General features: G+C 43.3%; 1 protein-coding gene across 10 annotated transcripts in view; it reads right to left on the reverse strand.

Moving 5' to 3' along the window:
* The window catches only part of ADNP (activity dependent neuroprotector homeobox), a 31,239-nt gene extending 11,972 nt beyond the window's left edge, over positions 1-19,267 (reverse strand). Inside the window, exons 1-4 of one of the 10 annotated variants that reach the window (XM_061441602.1) lie at positions 13,500-13,923; positions 8,604-8,762; positions 7,244-7,289; positions 5,774-6,086 (exon numbers count right to left, since the gene is read on the reverse strand). In XM_061441602.1, the coding sequence (XP_061297586.1) occupies positions 5,774-6,086; positions 7,244-7,282 (352 nt within the window). In that variant the 5' untranslated portion in view covers positions 7,283-7,289; positions 8,604-8,762; positions 13,500-13,923. Of the gene's footprint in view, positions 1-5,773; positions 6,087-7,243; positions 7,290-8,603; positions 8,763-13,499; positions 13,925-14,151; positions 14,171-17,102; positions 17,320-18,530; positions 18,671-19,152 lie in introns of those variants that run through there. The other 9 variants (XM_061441608.1, XM_061441609.1, XM_061441606.1 and 6 more) reach the window with 9 other exon arrangements.

Raw genomic sequence — 19,267 nt, forward strand, 5'->3', positions numbered from 1 at the left:
CATTACATTTTAAAGCACCTAGCAAGTTGTGGTGTTTCCTTCAAAACCAAAGTCCCCACTTAAAGAATATTCTCATTTTGCTTGTAAAGAAACCTTTTGTTTTTTCTCATAACAAAGTGAGTCAGGACAGAGTTTGTCTTCAGGCAATAATCACTTGTAAACTTGAAAGTCAGCCACAGGTCTCAATCAAATAGCTTATTTTAGTACAAAATGCCACTAACAACTTCTTCACCAAAAGAAACAAATGCTTTTTCTTAATTAGCATGTCCAATATACTGAGACACGCCAAATACAACATGATATATATAAACTCAAGTGATAAGGAAAGCAAATTTAGGACTGCCTGAAAACAAGATCTCTACTGTGTCTGCACCATCTTGCTGCCTCTGCCCTTTTGCCTGCCTCAGTCTTAAAGAAATCATCAAGATCTTCCTATTGCAGCACATCATAACTACCTGAGGATATAATTAGATCTTCATTTGAAAACTTAAGCTCAACCTTACTTTGCAAACTCTGCTTGATACCTGAACCCAACTCACCTGATCTTAAGAAAACCTTTAAGCAACTAAAATTCCTTTTATTTAGCAAGTTTCTTGAGAATTTGTCCATAGCTAGTGGAGATAGTCTGGTATTATTAGTTTGTGACTACAAAAAGCTTTTAGCATTTCCATTCTTTTCCATTTACAGTAAGTAACTCCAATTTTAAGTGCAATATACACAACACTGCTGGTACATCCTTGATTGTGGACATCACAATCAAAAAAAACCCAGCTGGGATTAAGCAGCATCTCAAATCATCACTTAGACTTTAATGCTATTCTGGAAATGAGGTATCCTTTTCTGATCAAAAGCTGACGCCTAAGAGAGGACACCTGGAACATCTCTTATTTACACATCATCTACACTTTAGAGCTGGATGGAGAGAATAAATGATTACTGAAAACAAAGATCAACAATGTCCTTATAAGAAATATCCATGTAGGATCTTCAGGTGCCTCAGAAAATGGATCAAAAACCTAGTGACAAGAAATCCTGGAGATCCCTCATCCTTAGTATGCTGGTAACACAAAACACCTGACAGTCACAAAATAGGTAAAGGAGGCAGACTAACTCAGTAAGAAATATCAGGAACCTTCTTTTGCTCTGTATTTAAGCAGTACCAAGCACAAAGGCCTAGTCCACAGCCAGGTACCAACACCTAGAATAATTCAGTAGCCAAACATAAACAGGAAAAACAAGCTATAAAAGAGCAAAATATCACTGCTAAATTAGAAACAGTGTACTTCAGGTTTTTATTTCATATGTGACTATTTCAGACAAACGTTATGCAGTACTATTTCACTTCTACAAGGAGCTAAGACAAGCTTCCTGGCTAGTGCATGTGTTAACAAAAAGGCCTGAACGAAGTACACTCGGATCTTCATCCAAAAATCTGAAGGGGGTATGGGATGGAAGCTTTTTGTGGAAAAGCAGGGAATATTTGCAAGGTAGGCAGAGGAACAACAGTTACGAGACTTCACAAAATACCACGTACCAAGCGTGTACAAGGTATTGTGCTTGGAAAAACTGAAGCACCCTCTTTGGCTTTAAAGAGGCTGGAAGAGTCCCAGGAAGGAAGAACTTAATCTCAAGTGCGGTTCTGATATGTGCATCTTATAACCTCAAAATTACGGCACAAAATGGCTACAGACTTCTGAAGTCTGAGAATTCCACAGGACCTGGCCAGCAGCTCAGTTCCCTCAATAGAATCACATCCTGAAAAGGGAATGGGCCAGGACATACTATAGGCTGACTGATTTAAATTAATAATTATGGCCAAGGTTTAGGCAGCAACTAAAAATGCAGGTGAAAAGAGGCACCAACACGGCCCCTCAGTTGTTTAAAATCAAAGGCTCCTTCAGTGTTTTCAAAGCACTCAGGTTCATAATGAAAAGGGACCTCACTTCAAGGTTAGCATTGTTTCGCAGCAAAAGGCTTTTTCTCTCTACTCAATGGTCTAATCTTCTTGGTAAGAGAAAATACTAGGCAAGGGAAAAAAACATGCACCACCCTGAAATGCTCTCAGGAGCACCAGTGTGAGCAGGAGAAAAAAATCTGCTTAGTTTTAGAAACTGAATAGTGCAAATATCCTAAGACAGGAAATCAAGACTTCTAATTTTATGGCATGACAAAAAAACCCAGAAAGGAAACAAGGTCTGGCCCAGGAATTAACCACCACGTAGTCACAGGGAAGTTTCAACAAACCCCACATTCTTCAGCATACCACTTTATTTTTTTTTTAAAGAATACCCACATTTTAGCCATTAGATAGACTGCAGGGGCTTCCAGCTCCAAATTACCTCTTCACCAACTTGCTACTCTCACTAGTGCTTCGAATTCCAGATGGAAATGATTGCAGGCACTATTCTAAAGACAACCAGAACGTGAAGTCTGACATATCCTTCTGTTATGTTATTGTAAGTGATTTTAAACCACTTTTAGCATTTAATAAACTATCCCTACTGCATCAGCTTCAAGCACAAGTTAACATGCCCGTGCAGTTCAGCCCTTTAACATGAGTTACCAAGGGACTGGAAGTACTTAAGAGAACTGAGTCAAGAAAGGAGTTAAGATTACTGTGCCATTATATAGAAATTAATGTAAAATACATTACTGCATGCCTGCTTTATATTGTAACATACTGCAACAATGTTTATATTGTCTGTATAATGTTTATAATGTCTATATTGTAACAGTTAACAACAGTCCTCCCTTATGAAGGAATACTGATCTCATACATAATAGGCTATATTCACAACTTGAGAACTATAACCTTAGAGGAAGGGAGACAGGATAAGAAACATGAGAGGAAGGAACAGCAAAACCCCCACATTAGTCAAATTATCAGAGGTGTTAAAAAAGAAAGCTTCCATCTGTCATTAGACCCCCCCAAAGCTCCTTCTATTTCACTATAACTAAAATCTTAATTCTCCAGAAGGTCTTTTGTATTTTGGACCTCATCAGAAGAGCTGTCTTGCAGCCTGCTACCTTTGGTACCACCAGGTAACAGATGTTAGCCGGTGTCAGCTCTGCCAGCTTTAGCCAGAACAATGAAATAGAGGATCCTGTAGTGTACAGCTTCAAAGCACCCGCAAGGTAACAATGCTATTCTGATTGTGGGAAAGATCCATCACTTTCAAACAAGACAGCCTTTTCCTCTCAACTCAAATCTTCAGCAAATATTCCATATCTGCCTCATCATGTCATTTTCATTTCTGGATATTATTTGAAGTGCTTACTGTGCTTGCTTCATGTTTGAGCTTTGTTACAGCTCTAACAAACAGCAAGCATAAGAAATTTCTAAAAACACAGACCTAAAGAAATCTGGAGGAAAATCTTGCTGTGTAAAGGAACCCGGACAGAGGTTTTCTTCTCTTTATGCTTAACTGAAAATGACACCATTTCCTGACTACAACACTGTGGGTTTGTACCATTAGGAAAGCCTTCCATGAGCAGCCAGCACAGAGCTGTAGGCGATCCTAGACATCTCACTGAGGAAGATGTCTTCACAAGGTTTGCAAAGTGCATCACTGTGAAATGGGAAGTGAAACACAGTTATGGAATCCCCCAAAGCTATAAACAAGAAAACCCTAGTCCCTAGTGCATCTTCCTCTTACTCAGACATCTCAAACCCGTATAAGCAGACTAGAGATCCTAATGCTCCTTACAATGGCCATTAATTCTGCTGAAGCCCCCGTCCAGTGGTGGAACCAAGCCAGTGGAACACGTGTTTTTTAATTTCCCTGTTTTCCTTCCTCCCTCCATACAAGAAAAGTGTGGTGCCAACACTGCTGGTGATGCTACAGGAGTAACTGCAAAGTCACTAGCTGGTTATTCCATTTATTTCCTTTGGAAATGTATGAACATAGTTCTGTTTATCTAAGTTGACAGAACTGAGAAGCAGCCGTCAATCAAGAAGAGGAAAGCTACAAATCAAAATTTCCTAGTGAGTCCTGAGTGAAAATCAGGAATGAAGAAAAAAAGTTACAGAAATAAAAATGAGGCCCCTGGAAGCAAAAGCTCTTTTTTACATGAATTTATCAATTTTCTTGACATACAATTTATTTTCTCACCTGATGGTTCTCAGGCCTGCAATGAAAACCTCACAGGAAGACACAGGTGGAAAGCTGCTACCTCATTGTGAGAGCATTTTTCCCTCACAATGAAATACCTAAAGTTACTCATTATAATAAGTAACATTTACTCCTTATCCTTCCCCTGAAACACTCTAATTTTATTTTTGGACTCAACTGAAAGGACCACCACTAAAAGAAAAAGCTTTATGCATATTCACAATGTTGACAATTTTGGTTTTGTCGAGTAGTAAGATTATTCAGCCACATTCAGTACAGAGCCATAAAGGAATCAGCAGTCCTGTTATTTACACAACTCCCTTATTGTGGCTGTGTCCTTCCACGCTGCCTCTATAACTGATCAGTCAAACCAGGGGAGCAGAAAGCTCTTATGGAGTACAAAAACGTAGATCTTTAATCCTAAACCAAACATATGTTAAATACAGAAAACCAAAAGATGCAGACAACTGACTCACTTTCTCATTCCTGGATAGGTAGTTCTTTACTCCTGATTAGAGGTGGTACTGATGAATTGTGACAGCCCTCTCCAACAGTGCTTACTGTGAACACCCTTGCAGGCAAAGCAACCTAATCTTTCAAGAAGGGCTCCACAACCCCAGCTGTAAAGATGGGAGCAAACACCCATCACGTGGGCAAAGGCACCATCCCTTTTACTTGAGGGGCTAAAGTTTCTAAACAGGCGTAGAAAGACTTCCAAAGGCCTAGACCTCATCCAGTATAAATCCACTGGCTGTTTCATAAGCTACAGCTCATGTTCTAGGGCTACTGCAAACCCCCTGTGCACAACATTTTGTAACTCCAGATAAAAATAAAATATATAAAATTTAATTAAACTCCAACGTTAGAAGGGGTCTGCCTACTACAGTATAACTATCCACTGGTTATCAGTTTTATGGATTTGATGCCAAGGCATTGGCTGAATTTATCACGTCAAATGTGACGACAATTGATTTGGTGCCAACACCTTAGATGTTATGACACAGACAAGTGCATCTCTTCAACTGATTGCTTGTTAAAAGCTTTCTGTGAATTTTACACTTCCAAACAACTTTTGTTAAATAATTCACCCTGGGATAAACCGGGAGATGTAACTACAACTATCTCTTGGGCACATTATTAAAAAGGATAAAATAAAGCATCAGCTTTACCTTCTCTTATGAGCACGTTTGGTTGATCCTTCCTTTCCCAATGCTCTCATTTACTCAAGATTATGAAGACTGAGAAAGCCTGGACTTTTTGGTGGTCTGAAACACAGTATTATCACCTGTACTGCTGGAGCAGGTATTAGGTGTGAGCAGGTGTGTAAACCAGACAATTTTATAAGCAATGTGTAAACCAGCCCTTTTCTATCCCATTGTGACTTTGAGTTTGTAGGCATCTATACTCAGATCAATCTTGTCTTAAAATAATTAGCTGTGTAAGAACTTTAGTGCACTAACAGATTTCCTATCAGTTTGAAACAAAGATACCAGTATTTTCTGTTATATCTGCAACATGCTTATGAAATGGAAATGTTCTTACTCTATCTTTTCCCCTCTCCCTCATCATCCCTCTGCTGCTTCAAAAGGTCCGTCCTTTTCTCACTTTTTCCCCCTCTCCTCATCTTTTCTTTGCTGGCTCTTGGCCTTCTTGGTCCTTACCTCGCTCATTTTCCCTCTTCTCATCTTCCCTTTCATAGCACCAATTCATAGCGTCCACATTCTTTCGTCGTTCTCTCTCATCCTGTCTCCACCGCTTCTTGATATCTTTGTCCTTAACTTGCTCATTTTCTCTCCTCTTCTCATCATCCCTGTGCCATTTTATTGTTTCTGCATTTTTCTGCGGCTCCACGCTTCTTTTGAGATAGTCTTGTCGCCTCCTCCTCTTTTTTAACATATCCCTTTCCCTGGCACGAGCCTGCTTTTCTTTCTGGGAAAGAAAAGCTTTACGGGGCATCATGAGCTGCTGCTGTACCTGTAATAATATCGTATCCATGGAATAATATACTATACATGCACTCAGTCAGGCACCAACAACTCTCATTTGGAGCTGAATACTTCAAATACTAAGCCAAGATAATTTACTGCTTCTCTTCCTTTCACAACCCCCTGCTAGCTCCACATTAGGTAATGACAGGCAAGTTGCTATGTTCAGCTACAGGCAGAACACCTAGCTGGCACCTCTGAATTGGTGCACATCCAGCACTGAAAAGTCAAGCCCCTACAATCCGGGGCCTAAGCAGTGTGATTTCTTTCCCCTCCCCCTTACAACTTCTCCCACAGAGTTTTTAGCAGCCACTTGGCATCCCTACATCCGATTGAAGAACAGGCTCATAGGAGAATTGTGAAGGAAACTTGTGAATGTCCAAGCCTCAGTTTCTTCTCTTAATGGAGATAACCTTTAAGGAAACTTAAAGGTGCTCATTTATGTTTTGTGACCCCTATCTCTACCGAATTTGGTTGAAAATGGCCAACTTTGTTTTGGCTGGGAGGAGGGAGAGATTAGGAGACAAGCCACAATCTGAAAAATTGTATAAGCTTTGTTTCCTTGGGAAATGTGGCCAAAACATTTAACTGCAGTCAGTCCTGACTCATCTACTCAGACTTCCTCCAAGTAGCTATTCACAAGAACAAAGGAGAAAAGAATGTGACCGTTTACTTGGAGTTCTGCTGAGGTATTCCTGATGAGTGGGGCTTTCAGGTTTTGTTGGTTTGGGTTTTTGGTTGGTTGGTTTTAAAGAAGTATCAATGCAAACCACCTTTCAGCAAATTCATTTACTTTTGGTCATTTCTCTGTAGTCACCCAACACATTCACATCTTTAAATTCACTGCTGTTAATAGCTGCAATTTTGAAATCATGGAAAACAAGAGAGAGCAAAGAAAGAATTTATACTATTAACTAATATCCTCTGAATACTCCTCTGTACACATTGCACAATGTTTCAGAAATGACATACTGCAGTTGTGGCCCAGGTTTGGGGGTTTGGCTTAGGTTTGAATTTTGGTTTAGAAGAGAGTTTTGCAGAGGTCTAAGCAAACTGAAAACTGCAGAAAGGACAAAATTACTAGATTAGAAACTTAAGCAAAGCCTAAAACAGAATGAAACAAATGTACTTTTAAAATTTAGCTACCTTATGGAAAGCACTTGTTCCCAGCATGCAATACTCCATCTTTTTCCTACAGAAAAAGCAATGTTTCAAACCCTTATTCTAAAAGCTGTTCCTTTTCCCTACACAATACACCGCCCCACACACTTAAAACCCACTACTCTTGCAATTGCCTTTGTTAGGTACAGATCATGACCCCATGGTTTTCATTCTAATAATTCAACCCCAAATTTCTTAATATCCATAACAATACTAAAAGGGAAGGGCTGCAGCAGAGGGAAACAGCATAATCAAAAAAATGCATGCAGTTTGGTAACAAGTTAGTGCAGAAAATTCAGATTATCCTAAAAACTACTTCATTCAAAATATGCAGGATAGCTCTCTATAGACACCCTGGGTTTAAGTATTAACTATTTCTCAATAACAGTTATCATTAAGAACAGAAAGCAGTAAGAATCCAGGATCAACATCGTAAGTGCAATCCAGACACTAAATCTTTAAGACAGCTTTCATTTCTCTACTGGCCGAATGCCAGTGCTGCTTTCCCACTGTTTACTAGAGCAAACTTAACTTACTAACTTTAAATATACATTATCATTTTATCAGCAACCTGATTTTATTCCAATAACAATAGCATGAATAAAATTTAAAGTAAACCACATTTCATGCATTCTTCCTCCCCCCCACCCTCCCAAGGCAAATACTGACATTAAAAATCTGACATTTAAAATAAATTCTTTTGGGACTAATTATTTTCTTTCATTTGTTTTGGTGGTCTTGTTTTGGAAATTGTTCCCCCGTTGGCTTTATCTTATCATTGCACTGTATTGTTCCCTCCCCTCCCTTTATACATATCCAAACCCACTTTGACAGACCAAATTATAGACAAATGATAGAAAATAGCTTAATAAAACCCATTTCAGTTGAATTTCCAAACGGAAATATTTCAATTGAGATTCAAATAAGAAATGTTACATTCCAAGGAATAACTTAAAGGGACATTCAACTTAAATTACATGTATTTCAACTTCCATATCACAGCTCACAGGTTTTTCCCCAGTGCAAGAAAGTACTTTTAGGCCATTTCTCTTGCAGTCAAAGTAATCTTTCACTTTTGCTTCTGCTGGTTTTAATAAACCAAAAGAGGGGAGGAAATTTGAAGCAGAAAACTGATTAATACACAGTGAAGATGCCAGACTGCGCTCAAAGTCTGCCCCCCCCCCCCCCTTTCCTTGAGTTCAAGTTGATGTTCCTTTAAGTTAAAACTTCCAAATGTCAAGAATAAACAAACAGAACTATCTTTTCAACTATTTTTGCCAATACTTTGCCAAATGAAAATCTTAATTCTTCCCAATCTACTCAGTATAAATTATGAGGCATTTACCTCCGAAATTAATGGTGCTTGGGCGTCTCAGACTCATTGGACAAGTTTCATGCAAAAGCCTCCAAAAATAATTCTCCTTCCAGAACACCCACCTCAGGGATTATATTACACCTACTGTGTGAGGCCAAAGCCCGGACATAGAAGAAGGATCATATCCTGCTGTACAAAACAAAGTGTTAAAGATAAGAGATGAGAAACGTAGTAAGGGCAATCTTACATTTATAATGTATGTTCCATTGCAAAGGACTCCAAAGCTAATTATAAACCATGTTTACGGTACCTTTTCTGACACAGAGCTACTGTGGAGTGCACTCCAGCAAGTCAACAGTGCTGCAGGAAGTTTTAGCAGGTTTGTGACTTAAACACATTTCAGTGGGTGATGCTACCTGAGGTATTTTTTAGTGCTCAGATTTCAATGAAGTTACCCAATTCAGAAATCCAGCAGGACAAAGAGACAAATGCTCCTATTCACATTTCACAGAACCTTTTGAGGGAAGGAGTTGTCCTCAGTTTAAACCTCACCTGAGCTATCAGTACCTGCAGCATAGCTGCACCCTCTGTAAATGAGGTACACATGATGAGTATCAACAGTGCTTCCTTGTACAGGTAATTTTTCCTAGGAGGTAACCATACAAACGCAGTCCCGCATTAAATTACAAGACAATGGGAGATCAGAGAGGTGACATGGCTGTCAGCCCCCACCCTAAGGACATACATTCATTTGGGAAGCATTCAAATGAAAATTTCCAGTTACAATGCTGCTAGTAGGAGGGAGGATGTGAGGTTTTGGGTAATGGCATGTAAATGATTGTACTTCTGTAGGAAGTCTGGTACCTCTTCAACCCACATCACCCATGGGCAGAAACTCAGTCTTGAACAGACTGGAAGCACACGACATAACATCAGTATCGTGAAGTCTGGAACAACCAAATCTAAAGTTTACAAGAGCAATATCTGTCCAGTCATTTATAGTTACTTTTTCAAGTAATACAGGTTTTTATGGTTTAAAAACATTACTCAGACAGAACATCTGCAGCTTCAAGTACAGACTGTTTTTCAAATATCACTAGCCACCTCTTCAAATAGGGAAAGATGATGGGTTATTTTGTTTCATACTGGATTATTCTCTGACTAGAATTTGTGTCCCTGTACCTCTACCAAAGTCCAAATTACCTCTCTCCTGCTGAATCCTCATTGCAGAAAGCACACCCATGGATGAGGACTGATCAGCCTTGAGAGCAGGTCAGTGACAGTGTATCATGCTAAAGACACAAATACTGAGCACTGGGAAGTACTTCATCCCACACTGGGCCTCCCAAAGACCGAGGATCATTTCCCTGCATTGTGCTGCTGACAAGAATCACCAAGCACCTAGCATTTTTCTGACTTTATATAATCCCAAAATCTTTCATTTTAGCCCTTATTTTGATAGTATTTTAAGCTTGGTTTACATAGAACAGCACAACACAGGAGCATGTAACAGAGCTGGCAACAGCTGTATGTTTTTGAGTAAGACTGTTCATGAAACTGCTCTTTATCTCCCTATTCCAACTGCATTTAAAACAAGGTCTACTTTTAATCATTTGCCCAGCTGACTGCATTTAGAAGCACATTCTAAAAAGCCACCCATGAAGTAACATTTGCAAAGAAGGCTGTTAGTGCAACACTGAGTGAAATCTCTTAAAATGCAAGAAAAATATGGAAGAAAATTAACCTACTGATGGTTCCCACAGCAATAGAAAAGCAGCCTCCTCTTGTATGCAGATTAAATGATCCTATATAGTATGATGGTGTGTAATATTCTATGTTCACATGAGGACAATGATGGCCTGTCCCTGCAGCAAAGCAGGACCTGACAATTCCAGGACAGCTGAGCAAGGAAGAGTGATAGTCAGGAAGCAGAAAGGTATCTCAGGGAAAAGCAAACAGATCAAAAATAACATCAGGAGAAGCGTAAGGGAGAATGAAGAAGTTGGAAGAACTGAAAACTATCAGAAACTTCCTTGATAACAATTAAATATCTCCCCTCCCTGCACTGAGTGAATGAAGAATCTACTCCCAACATGTCTATGGCCGGCCTATATTATGCATTTTCATTTCCTTCTGATGGACTCTTCTCTTTCCTCTTTATTTAAGCGTTTCTGGCCTAGTTTGCAGAGGGCTATGCACCCACATCTCCTGTGAAGGTAATGAGATTTGCAGTTTAACTGCACATCTGAAATGCCAGACAACTAAGGGCTCATTTTCAAATCCGCTATAATCCTAGGATGGAGGCTGTTTTGTAACAGCATGCGCTCCCTTCTCATGGTAACATTTTAAACAGCATCTCCTCAGCACAATCATCTGCAGCACCAAGCTTCTGCCCATGTAACGTGGACATCTTTAGCTAACTTCTAACACACACCTCTCAATTCTAACTAGGTAACTATTCTGTGTGTACAGCTGCCATGTTAGACCAGCACTTGAATTCAGCCCTAGGCTAACACATCAGCAAGCACAAGCCCCCAAGCCCTTTAACTTTTTTCTATAGGCAAAGTCCTTCAACTTTAAAACAGGATGAGGCACATTGAAAAGATAAAAAGTGAACAGAAAACCCAAGTCACAGCCTCTGGAAAACTAGGATTATTGGAACTGAAGAAAATGAACAAATGTATTTTCTCACTGGTCAAAGCATTGTAAAACTTCTGCAGCACTGTGTGCATGAAACTGCTGCTACTGCCCCTCACAAACAGTCTATTTCTTTAAAGTCTTTGAGTCAAAAAAAAATAGAAAAAACCCTAAAAATCTCTTCAGAGATTAAATCAGCCACCACCAAAAAACTGCCAAGTGGTGTGTCAAAAAGGATTGTTTCATACCACTTCTCTGACATCCTGTGTAAATACTGCTGCAGGAGAGGAGAGATGGCCATCTAAAATGTGGTACTAAAAAAAAAAAAAACCCCACTTAATCCTTTGGAGGAAATTCTTAGGCTAAAAACCTGAACATGCTGTTTCAGTGGTTATATGCAATTGTCAGCAAGGGCTTACAAAACTGTTTTCCCTTTTGTTTGGAGCTTACTGTCTAGCTTCAGGTTGGTGACTCTTGCACTAAGGACTCCCAACTTCCCATCAGAAGAAGAACTTCTATGGAAGCCAGTTGTAGTGAAAGGAATCAGTAAGGCTGATGTGTTTTACTCTCCATTCATGTTTTATTTAAAGGTTAGAAAAACATCTTCTGCAGTCCAGCAGACAGGGATCTTCTAAGTCATTCACACACTTCTCATTCTTGCTCAATTTCTGGAATTTTCCACTGATGCCAGAAGCTCCATCTGGTGGGTGTGTACACTAACTGCAAAACTGAAAGGGAATTAACTATTTCCTTATCAACTTTTGTTGAGTAGTACAAGTTCTGTACACTGTGTAATTTCTATGCACTAATATAAAATATAAAATGGCCAAATTTCAATTGCTCTGGGAACCACAACTCCTTATTTCCGTTCTTACACTCTGCTGAGAATGTCTGTTGGCTTTTTTTTGGTGACACAGGATGGGGTGTGTTAAAGACTTGTTACCTGAAGTTAAACATTTTCTAAAGGAGGATCTTTTGAACACACATCAATAAAACCCTCTGGCAATCTCTACTGCATTCTGAAAAGCAGTTTTAAATTGCATCCGTTCTCTAGGGCATGCTACACTTCAGTGCATAGGAAATCTTAAATTAGAGGCACTAGCAGCTCAAGTACGCTTATGCACCTACTGTCATCTTAAATAATGTCTTTTTGTGACTGTTCAAGATCTCCAAAGATAAATGTTTATATGCATCCATGTATGTGCAGTGAAAGCAATATGTAATATACATACTCAATATGACGGCCTCACTTGTTTAGGGCTGTTTCTTAAACACTTCAGTTTGAAATGCAATAAAGCCTGCACATCTTGCAGAAATCTGAAATCAGGACTGGAGATCATTGAAGCACAAAGGATATTATTTGCTTACACCATGATATCCACACTTCAGTGATCAGGAAAAAAAGGCTGCGTGAATGTACTCTACAATTCCAAAATAATCCTCATCTAGATTGTAGCTAAGCATGGACAATCCCAGAATAAGAATTATTTTGGAAACAGAAGCATGTTTCATGAATTAGCAGTTACCATTTAAATTAAATCAAGAATCATCTTGAAATTTTCAATCCAAAGCTCACAAAAACATTTGTGTAATTGAACAAAGCAGCATACAAGTCTCTGTGAAATGTGCAAGAACAAAGCATGTAATCAATATACACATCATTTATGACTGGATTACACTGACTGTGAAACTGCAATCAGATCAGACTGCTAGTGAAAATGGTAGTCCCGTCTTCTCTGTGCCATGTTTTCCTGACATCACCACTGTGTCAACAGCCAGAGCAGAGACCTGATCCAACTGAGAAATGTTTTTCAGGCAGCAGCTTCCTTTGCTCACCCAAACAGAAGCATAGGGACTGGTACAAGTAAGGTGGCTCACACTGCCCTGTCCAGGGGCAGCACTGGCACAGACACAGTTAAACCAATAGTGAAACTCCATCCCCTGGTGCGTCCTGCCTGGTAAAACGCATGGCTTGCATGCTGCGGTGAGTGGCAGAACAAATCAACGAAACAAAAGAGAGCATACAAATACTTTTACAAGCTCATCCAAAACTAATGCCAATACATGCTTGCAGAGAGTAGATAAATTAGATATTGAAGGGATCTCGCCAACTGGCTAGCATCTGAGTATCTGAAGTGTAAAAATAGTCAGTGAAGTAGGCTGATGCTAATTGTTTTTCCTTTGCCTTACCACTCGACACACGCTATGCACAAATGCTCGCATGACATGATTGGGTAAAGTCTGTAAACAAGAGCTTAAAAATCAGTCTTACCACTTCACATTTCTTACCTCTTTCCCTTTCTGTCTAAGCATAGCTCCCAAGTGTTCCAATCCCTGACTACATTCCAGCGTTAATCCACCTCAGCTACTGCTGTCTTCGGTTTGACTCGGGAACCTTCGATATTCAAAAGGCTTCATAGCAGCAGCAGCAGGAATGGGGAAACAAAACAAAACACACAAAAAAAAGATCACAACCATAAGTCTGACTTTTTAGGAGGGAGAGGGGAAAGCATTTTAAGACAATTATATTGCCTACTCAGTTTGCAAGAGACATTTTGTCCCCTTACTGTTGCTGCTATGAATCTGCAACACTAACAACTTCTTTGGCTCAGCTGCAGCACAAGCAGAGAACCATCAGATCCAGAGCCACAATCAGAAAACAATACACAGGGCAGATAAAAAGGGGTGAAAGAAAGAAAACCCGAGGCTGGGGCCTCAGAGAGGAGAGCTGGGGACAGAGAAGAAACATGGACAGCACAAAGCCAGGCTTGAAAGCGTGCCCTCTCCTACACCTAAGGGACCCCATGACCTGAAGAGTATTACTTCAGTGGACTGTTTACACAGTTACTTAGTATCTATTCCTTGTAAATTGTTTTAGATAGTATGTGGGATGTGGATTTTAAATGAAGCGTTTTGCCACATGCTCTGGATAGTCAAGAACCTGCAGGTGTGATGTGTTCACAGCTTAAACTACACAGGTTTAGGACCCAACAGCCTGTTAAGGTGTTTTCACCCAAATTATCTCTAATGCTACCTTAAAAAAAGCAAGGATAGAAATGGTGGTAACTCAACTGACTCACTGCAGAAAAAAACCACGGTATTTATTCCATTCTTATTCAAACCAAGAACTGTCATACTCATCCAAAAGCACTACTGTGGAATAAGACTGAGACACTAAATTCAAGCCTCATGTTTGCCTTTCAACACCAGCTAGCTATAGTGAAGCTCTGAACAATGCAGCTTTCTCCTTGAGGCATATGGCCCTCAGGTAGATAACTGAGAGTTACACCCACTCCAAAAATGTCTTGATTCAAACCTAGAACATGTATTTAGTTTTTGTATTGGATCTAGCTATTTCCCAAAAGCACAAAATGAGCAGGTTCATTTGGCTGCCCTGACCAGCAACGCAAGGGTGCTCTTCCCAAAATGTGTCCAGTGAGTCAGAACACACCTTTCACCTACACAAAAGTAGAGGATTTTTTCTTCTTTTAAACTAAATTAACATAATCCTGAGGTTTTTTTTTCTTCCAAAGCATATACAGACATTGCCATTACATTGTCCTTAGACCGGCACCTTTTCTTCTCATCTCCATTGCTTACACTAGTACTAGGAAGCATACCCTTGTATCAACAGATCTATTTCTATGAGCGGGATTACCTCCACATTATGTTAATAAAAATGTGAGCACAGAGCAGATCTTTATTTAATAGCAAATACTCTAATACTTGTTTAGATGCAGGCCAATACAAATTCGCTGTTATCTTTTTTAAGCAAGCATTTACATACACCTTTAAAGAAAATCCCAGCACACATTATTAACATACAATCTCATCTGAACTGACAATTTCAGAAATATCCCATCTTTGCCATGCAGATAAAGCAGATCAAAAGATACCTGTGACCCACATTAATCGCCTGAATGACTGCAGTCCTACAGCTACCTGCTGCCTCTCTCCTGCACCCACGTCCTACAGACCCCTCAGACAATGACCCGTGTCACATCTGACATTCTCCTCTTCATTCCTGATGTATGAAAAAAAATCAAAACCAAGCCCCAAGCAAACCAAAACCCCCAAAACACAACCCAAACATAAACCCACAAAATTCACCCTAATAATTTTGCTAAATCTTATCTGCAGCCACCTCAAAATAAATACATTAACCCATGAGCTGTCTTTGCTCCCGCACATTGGTTCCAATTTCTTTTCCTTACATCTATCAAATCAGCTGCCATCTTACTAGAAAGTTATAAAATGCACATTTGGGCTGTCTGACTTTTGACTACTGGTATATTTATGTGTTCCAGGAATGCTCTTTAAATTTTAATATTTACTCTGTATTTACTGTTCTTATGGAGTGGTTGAGCTGGGCTGGGAATAATCATCTATTATTATTCACTCTGCAGTGTGCCAGAAGCACAACTTACCTGCCACAGAAAATTTGTACCTGCATTCATCTAGAATTGAATAGTGAATTCAGTAACTGTGGAGTTCAGCTTGGTAAGTACCTAACAAGTTATACTTTATGGTATTAAAGCTTAATTAAAATGCTGCTGTAATATACCACTGTAACACATACCAATTCTGAAAATGCTAATGGGCATCTTCTGACAACTGGTAACTTGTATCCTACCTATACAGAAAAACATAAAGTTATTCATCTCATCCTGAAGAGCACACACAGCCTTCCTAGATGTTCTGTTTGTGCAGCTGATGCTTAATACCACAGGGCAAGAACTTTCCAAAACAGTCAGGAAGTTCCTCTCCTGTGAAGGTTTCATTCCCAAGCACTTCTGAGAGCAGATACTGCTCAACCTCTTGTCTGTCTTACCTACAGGCAAAGGCAGCCACCTTTCACCTTCCTTACCCCTGGCATATCCAAACACCTCCCTCCTAAACCCCAGGTGATCCTACAAGCTTTTAATGACTTCTAAGCTCTAGCAGCTCCTCACAATATACTTTGAAGCATAAATAGTAGTAACCTAAAGAGATGCTTTCTATGAACCTGTCTGATGGACCATCACTTCAAATTAAAAAACAAAAAAGAAAAAAAAAGGGGCATTTTAAATAATGGGGCACTAAAAATACATCAGTTTGCAATGATCTTGGAGAGTTATCCCCAAATGCTAGAGGCATTTCATTTCTGTTAGATACCAAAAAGGCATTTTAAGAAGTTAATTAAGAAATAATTTTAGCAAAGGACAGCTTACTATAAAAAACCAGTACAAAAACATTTAGCTGAGTATTACTTTTGGAGAGCAAGTTGCTTGTTGTGTGCCATTCTATTCTGAATGAAGTTTAAGAACTTGCTGTAACACATCTTCAGGAAATATTACAACCCATCAGCTTCAAGTGCAATGTTATTAGCAATGGGGTGTATCTAAAGAGACAACAGGAGTGTTGTCTCTTCTTAACGTTTTAGGATTTCAACACCCATCACAACAGACGTTGATGTGCTGATATCAAATTACTGACCAACATCTGCAAATGCAAATCTAAAAGGAAACCAAGTTTTGGTTTGTTATTAAAAGCAAAACCAAAAGCAATGCTTTTCTGTTTTTTAAACTGGATGTCTTTCTCACCTAGAAGGATGGCAACTTGTAACTACACAGTTATCAGAGTCCCCAAAGTGCAAGTTCTTCCAAGTAGCTGAGACCCTGCAAGAGGCAGCGATGCTGGTGGCCTGCAGCAGGTACTGGATGTGCCCACACAGGAGCCAGCTACGATGAGTCCATGTACCCTGACAGGTAGGAATCACACGTCTCCATTAGCTCACACCTTGGGCCTCCCAACAGAAAACAGTAGTAAAAATAAATAGAAAGACAGCCGGTAAAAACAACCTAGAAAACAGGGAAGGTCTCTAAAAGGAAGAAAACCCTGTTTCACACCTACCAAACGGCTTAAATACATCCAATAAGCAAAGACTATCAAGACCTCAAAGTGCCTCGTTATCCCAACTCTTGCCCATGGCCCCAAACAAAGCACTCGACGCTTCAGCAACACCTCACGCTCAAGTTTCCACCGCCGCAGCCATGCGCTCAGAACGTGTGAGAAAAAGAAAGCCATGCAAGTTTATAGAGCGAGCGGCACCACCAGCCACAACCGAGGCGCGATACAGCGACCGACACCCTGCACCCTGCCTCCCGTCCAGCCCCAGCCCCAGCCCCAGCCAGGTGAGGTGCGCTGCGGGGCTGCAGGTCCCGTCCCGCCCGGGGCCGCAGCAGGCGCTTTGCGGCCGTTCCCCCGCCCCGCAACCCCGCTCGCTCCCCCCCCCCCCCAACTCCCCGCAGCCCTGCCCGGCGCGGGGAGGGCGCCCCCTACCGCCTGCCTCCGCGCGCCGCGCTGGGCTGCGGTGCATTTTGGGTGGGGGCTGGTATTTTTCTTGCACGGCCATAACCCGGGACCGACAATACCGACTGACCGGGGAAACCCGCGCCGCGTGCACCCAGTACCTGCTGTGGAAATCACCCACCCCCCTTTCCCCTTCCCGCCTCCACCGCCCCCCCTCCCCGGGTTACAGCCGCCAAGCGAAGGGGGTGCGTGACAAGGAGGGTGCAGCTCCCGCCGGCGGCGCGGGGCTCCAGGGTTTGATTTCCCCCGCCTTTGTCTGAGTAACGGGTGTCGGTAACTGTAGCCCGAGGCAGGGGATGGAGGGATGGGTGAGTCAACGACGCTCCATCCTGCAGCTGGTGCCCGGCTCGGGGCAGCGGCAGCAGAGCGCGCCTTTTCCCGCGGGCAGAGGCTGCCGGAGGGAGGCGGCTGCTCCCCGCCAGCGCCGCTCTCCGGGGCCTCGCTCAGCCGGCGGGACCCGCGCCCAGCTGCCGGCAGTGCCAGGATGCCGGCCCCTGCCACCAAGTCATCACCCCGCTCATCGCCTTACCGCCATCGCAGCCCCCGCCGCCGCTCCCGGGACACGTCCATGTGTGGTCCCCCCCCCACCAGGAGGGGGAAGGGAGGAGGCTGGGGCTGCCTGCGCCGCGCGGGCCCCGCGCACAGGGGAGGGAAGCCGGCAGCGTAGCGGTCCCCGCAGCCGGCCGGAACGGAACCGGCCTCCCCAAGGCGGTCAAGTCCCTTCAACATGTGTGCGGCTGGGGGAAGGGGGCCGCCCGCCAACTCCTCCGCAGCCCCCCGGCTGCAGCGCGCAGGGCGGCCGGCACGGCGCGGGGCTCGTGCCCCTCGGGGCGGGCGCGGAACTCCCGCTCCGCCGTCGGGGCCGGGGCTGCCGGGGACCGCGGTACCGCCGGGCGGAGGGAGGGAGCGAGGGGGCGGGCGGGGGCTGCCCCCGCCCGGGTCGGACCGCGGACTCACGCACACACCTACCTGACTGGGGCTCTCCTCAGCAGCGAGGGCGGGCGCTCCCCCGGCACCTCTGGCTGGGGGTGGGGGTGCGCGGAGCTGCCTCCCTGGCGCCGCCCGGGTCCCTGGGCGGGCGGGCGGAGCGGAGCCGGCGGCGGCGGCGCGGGGGAGACAAAGGGGGCTGGATGGCGGCGGGAGGGGGGGGGGGAGAGGGGGCGAGTGTGCGGGGGGGTGGCCTATGGTGAGCGGGTCCCGCGGGGCGGGGGCGGCGGCTTCACTGGGCTCGGTCCCCGGGGCGGGGGGTGTGGGGCTGCGGGGCGGGGGGGGCTCCCTGCAGACAATACAGCCGGGTCCCTCCTGCCCAGAACCTGCCCTGGACAAGATGGCGGCCGAGAAAGAGCGGAAGTGACGCGAGACTCTCATTAGCATACGGGACTCATTGTCCGGCGGGAGGGGAGGGGGCCGCGCCCCGGGGGGGAGGGGGCCGGAGCCCCGGTGTGTTCCCGCGGCCCGGAGCCACATCGCTCCCCGCGGGCCGGGGCCCGCCGCCGCCGGGCGGCCCGGTTACATAACCCCGTCGAGCAGGGGGCGGTGGAGGGGGCGCTCTCGCGAGAGACAAACGGAGGGAGCCGCCGGCGGGATCTACCCCGGACCCGCTAGGAGGCGCCGCGCCCTGCGGCTGGGGCCAGAGAGGCAGCTGACACCGCCCCGGTTATCCCTCCGCCGCCCCCGGCCGGGACTACATCCTGTCCTGAGGGGCC

The sequence above is a fragment of the Pezoporus flaviventris genome, unplaced genomic scaffold, assembly GCF_033815535.1.
Source record: "Pezoporus flaviventris isolate CSIRO_AGI_PZ_B2104156 unplaced genomic scaffold, CSIRO_AGI_Pfla_v1 ptg000213l, whole genome shotgun sequence".
Taxonomy (NCBI): Eukaryota; Metazoa; Chordata; class Aves; order Psittaciformes; family Psittacidae; genus Pezoporus; species Pezoporus flaviventris.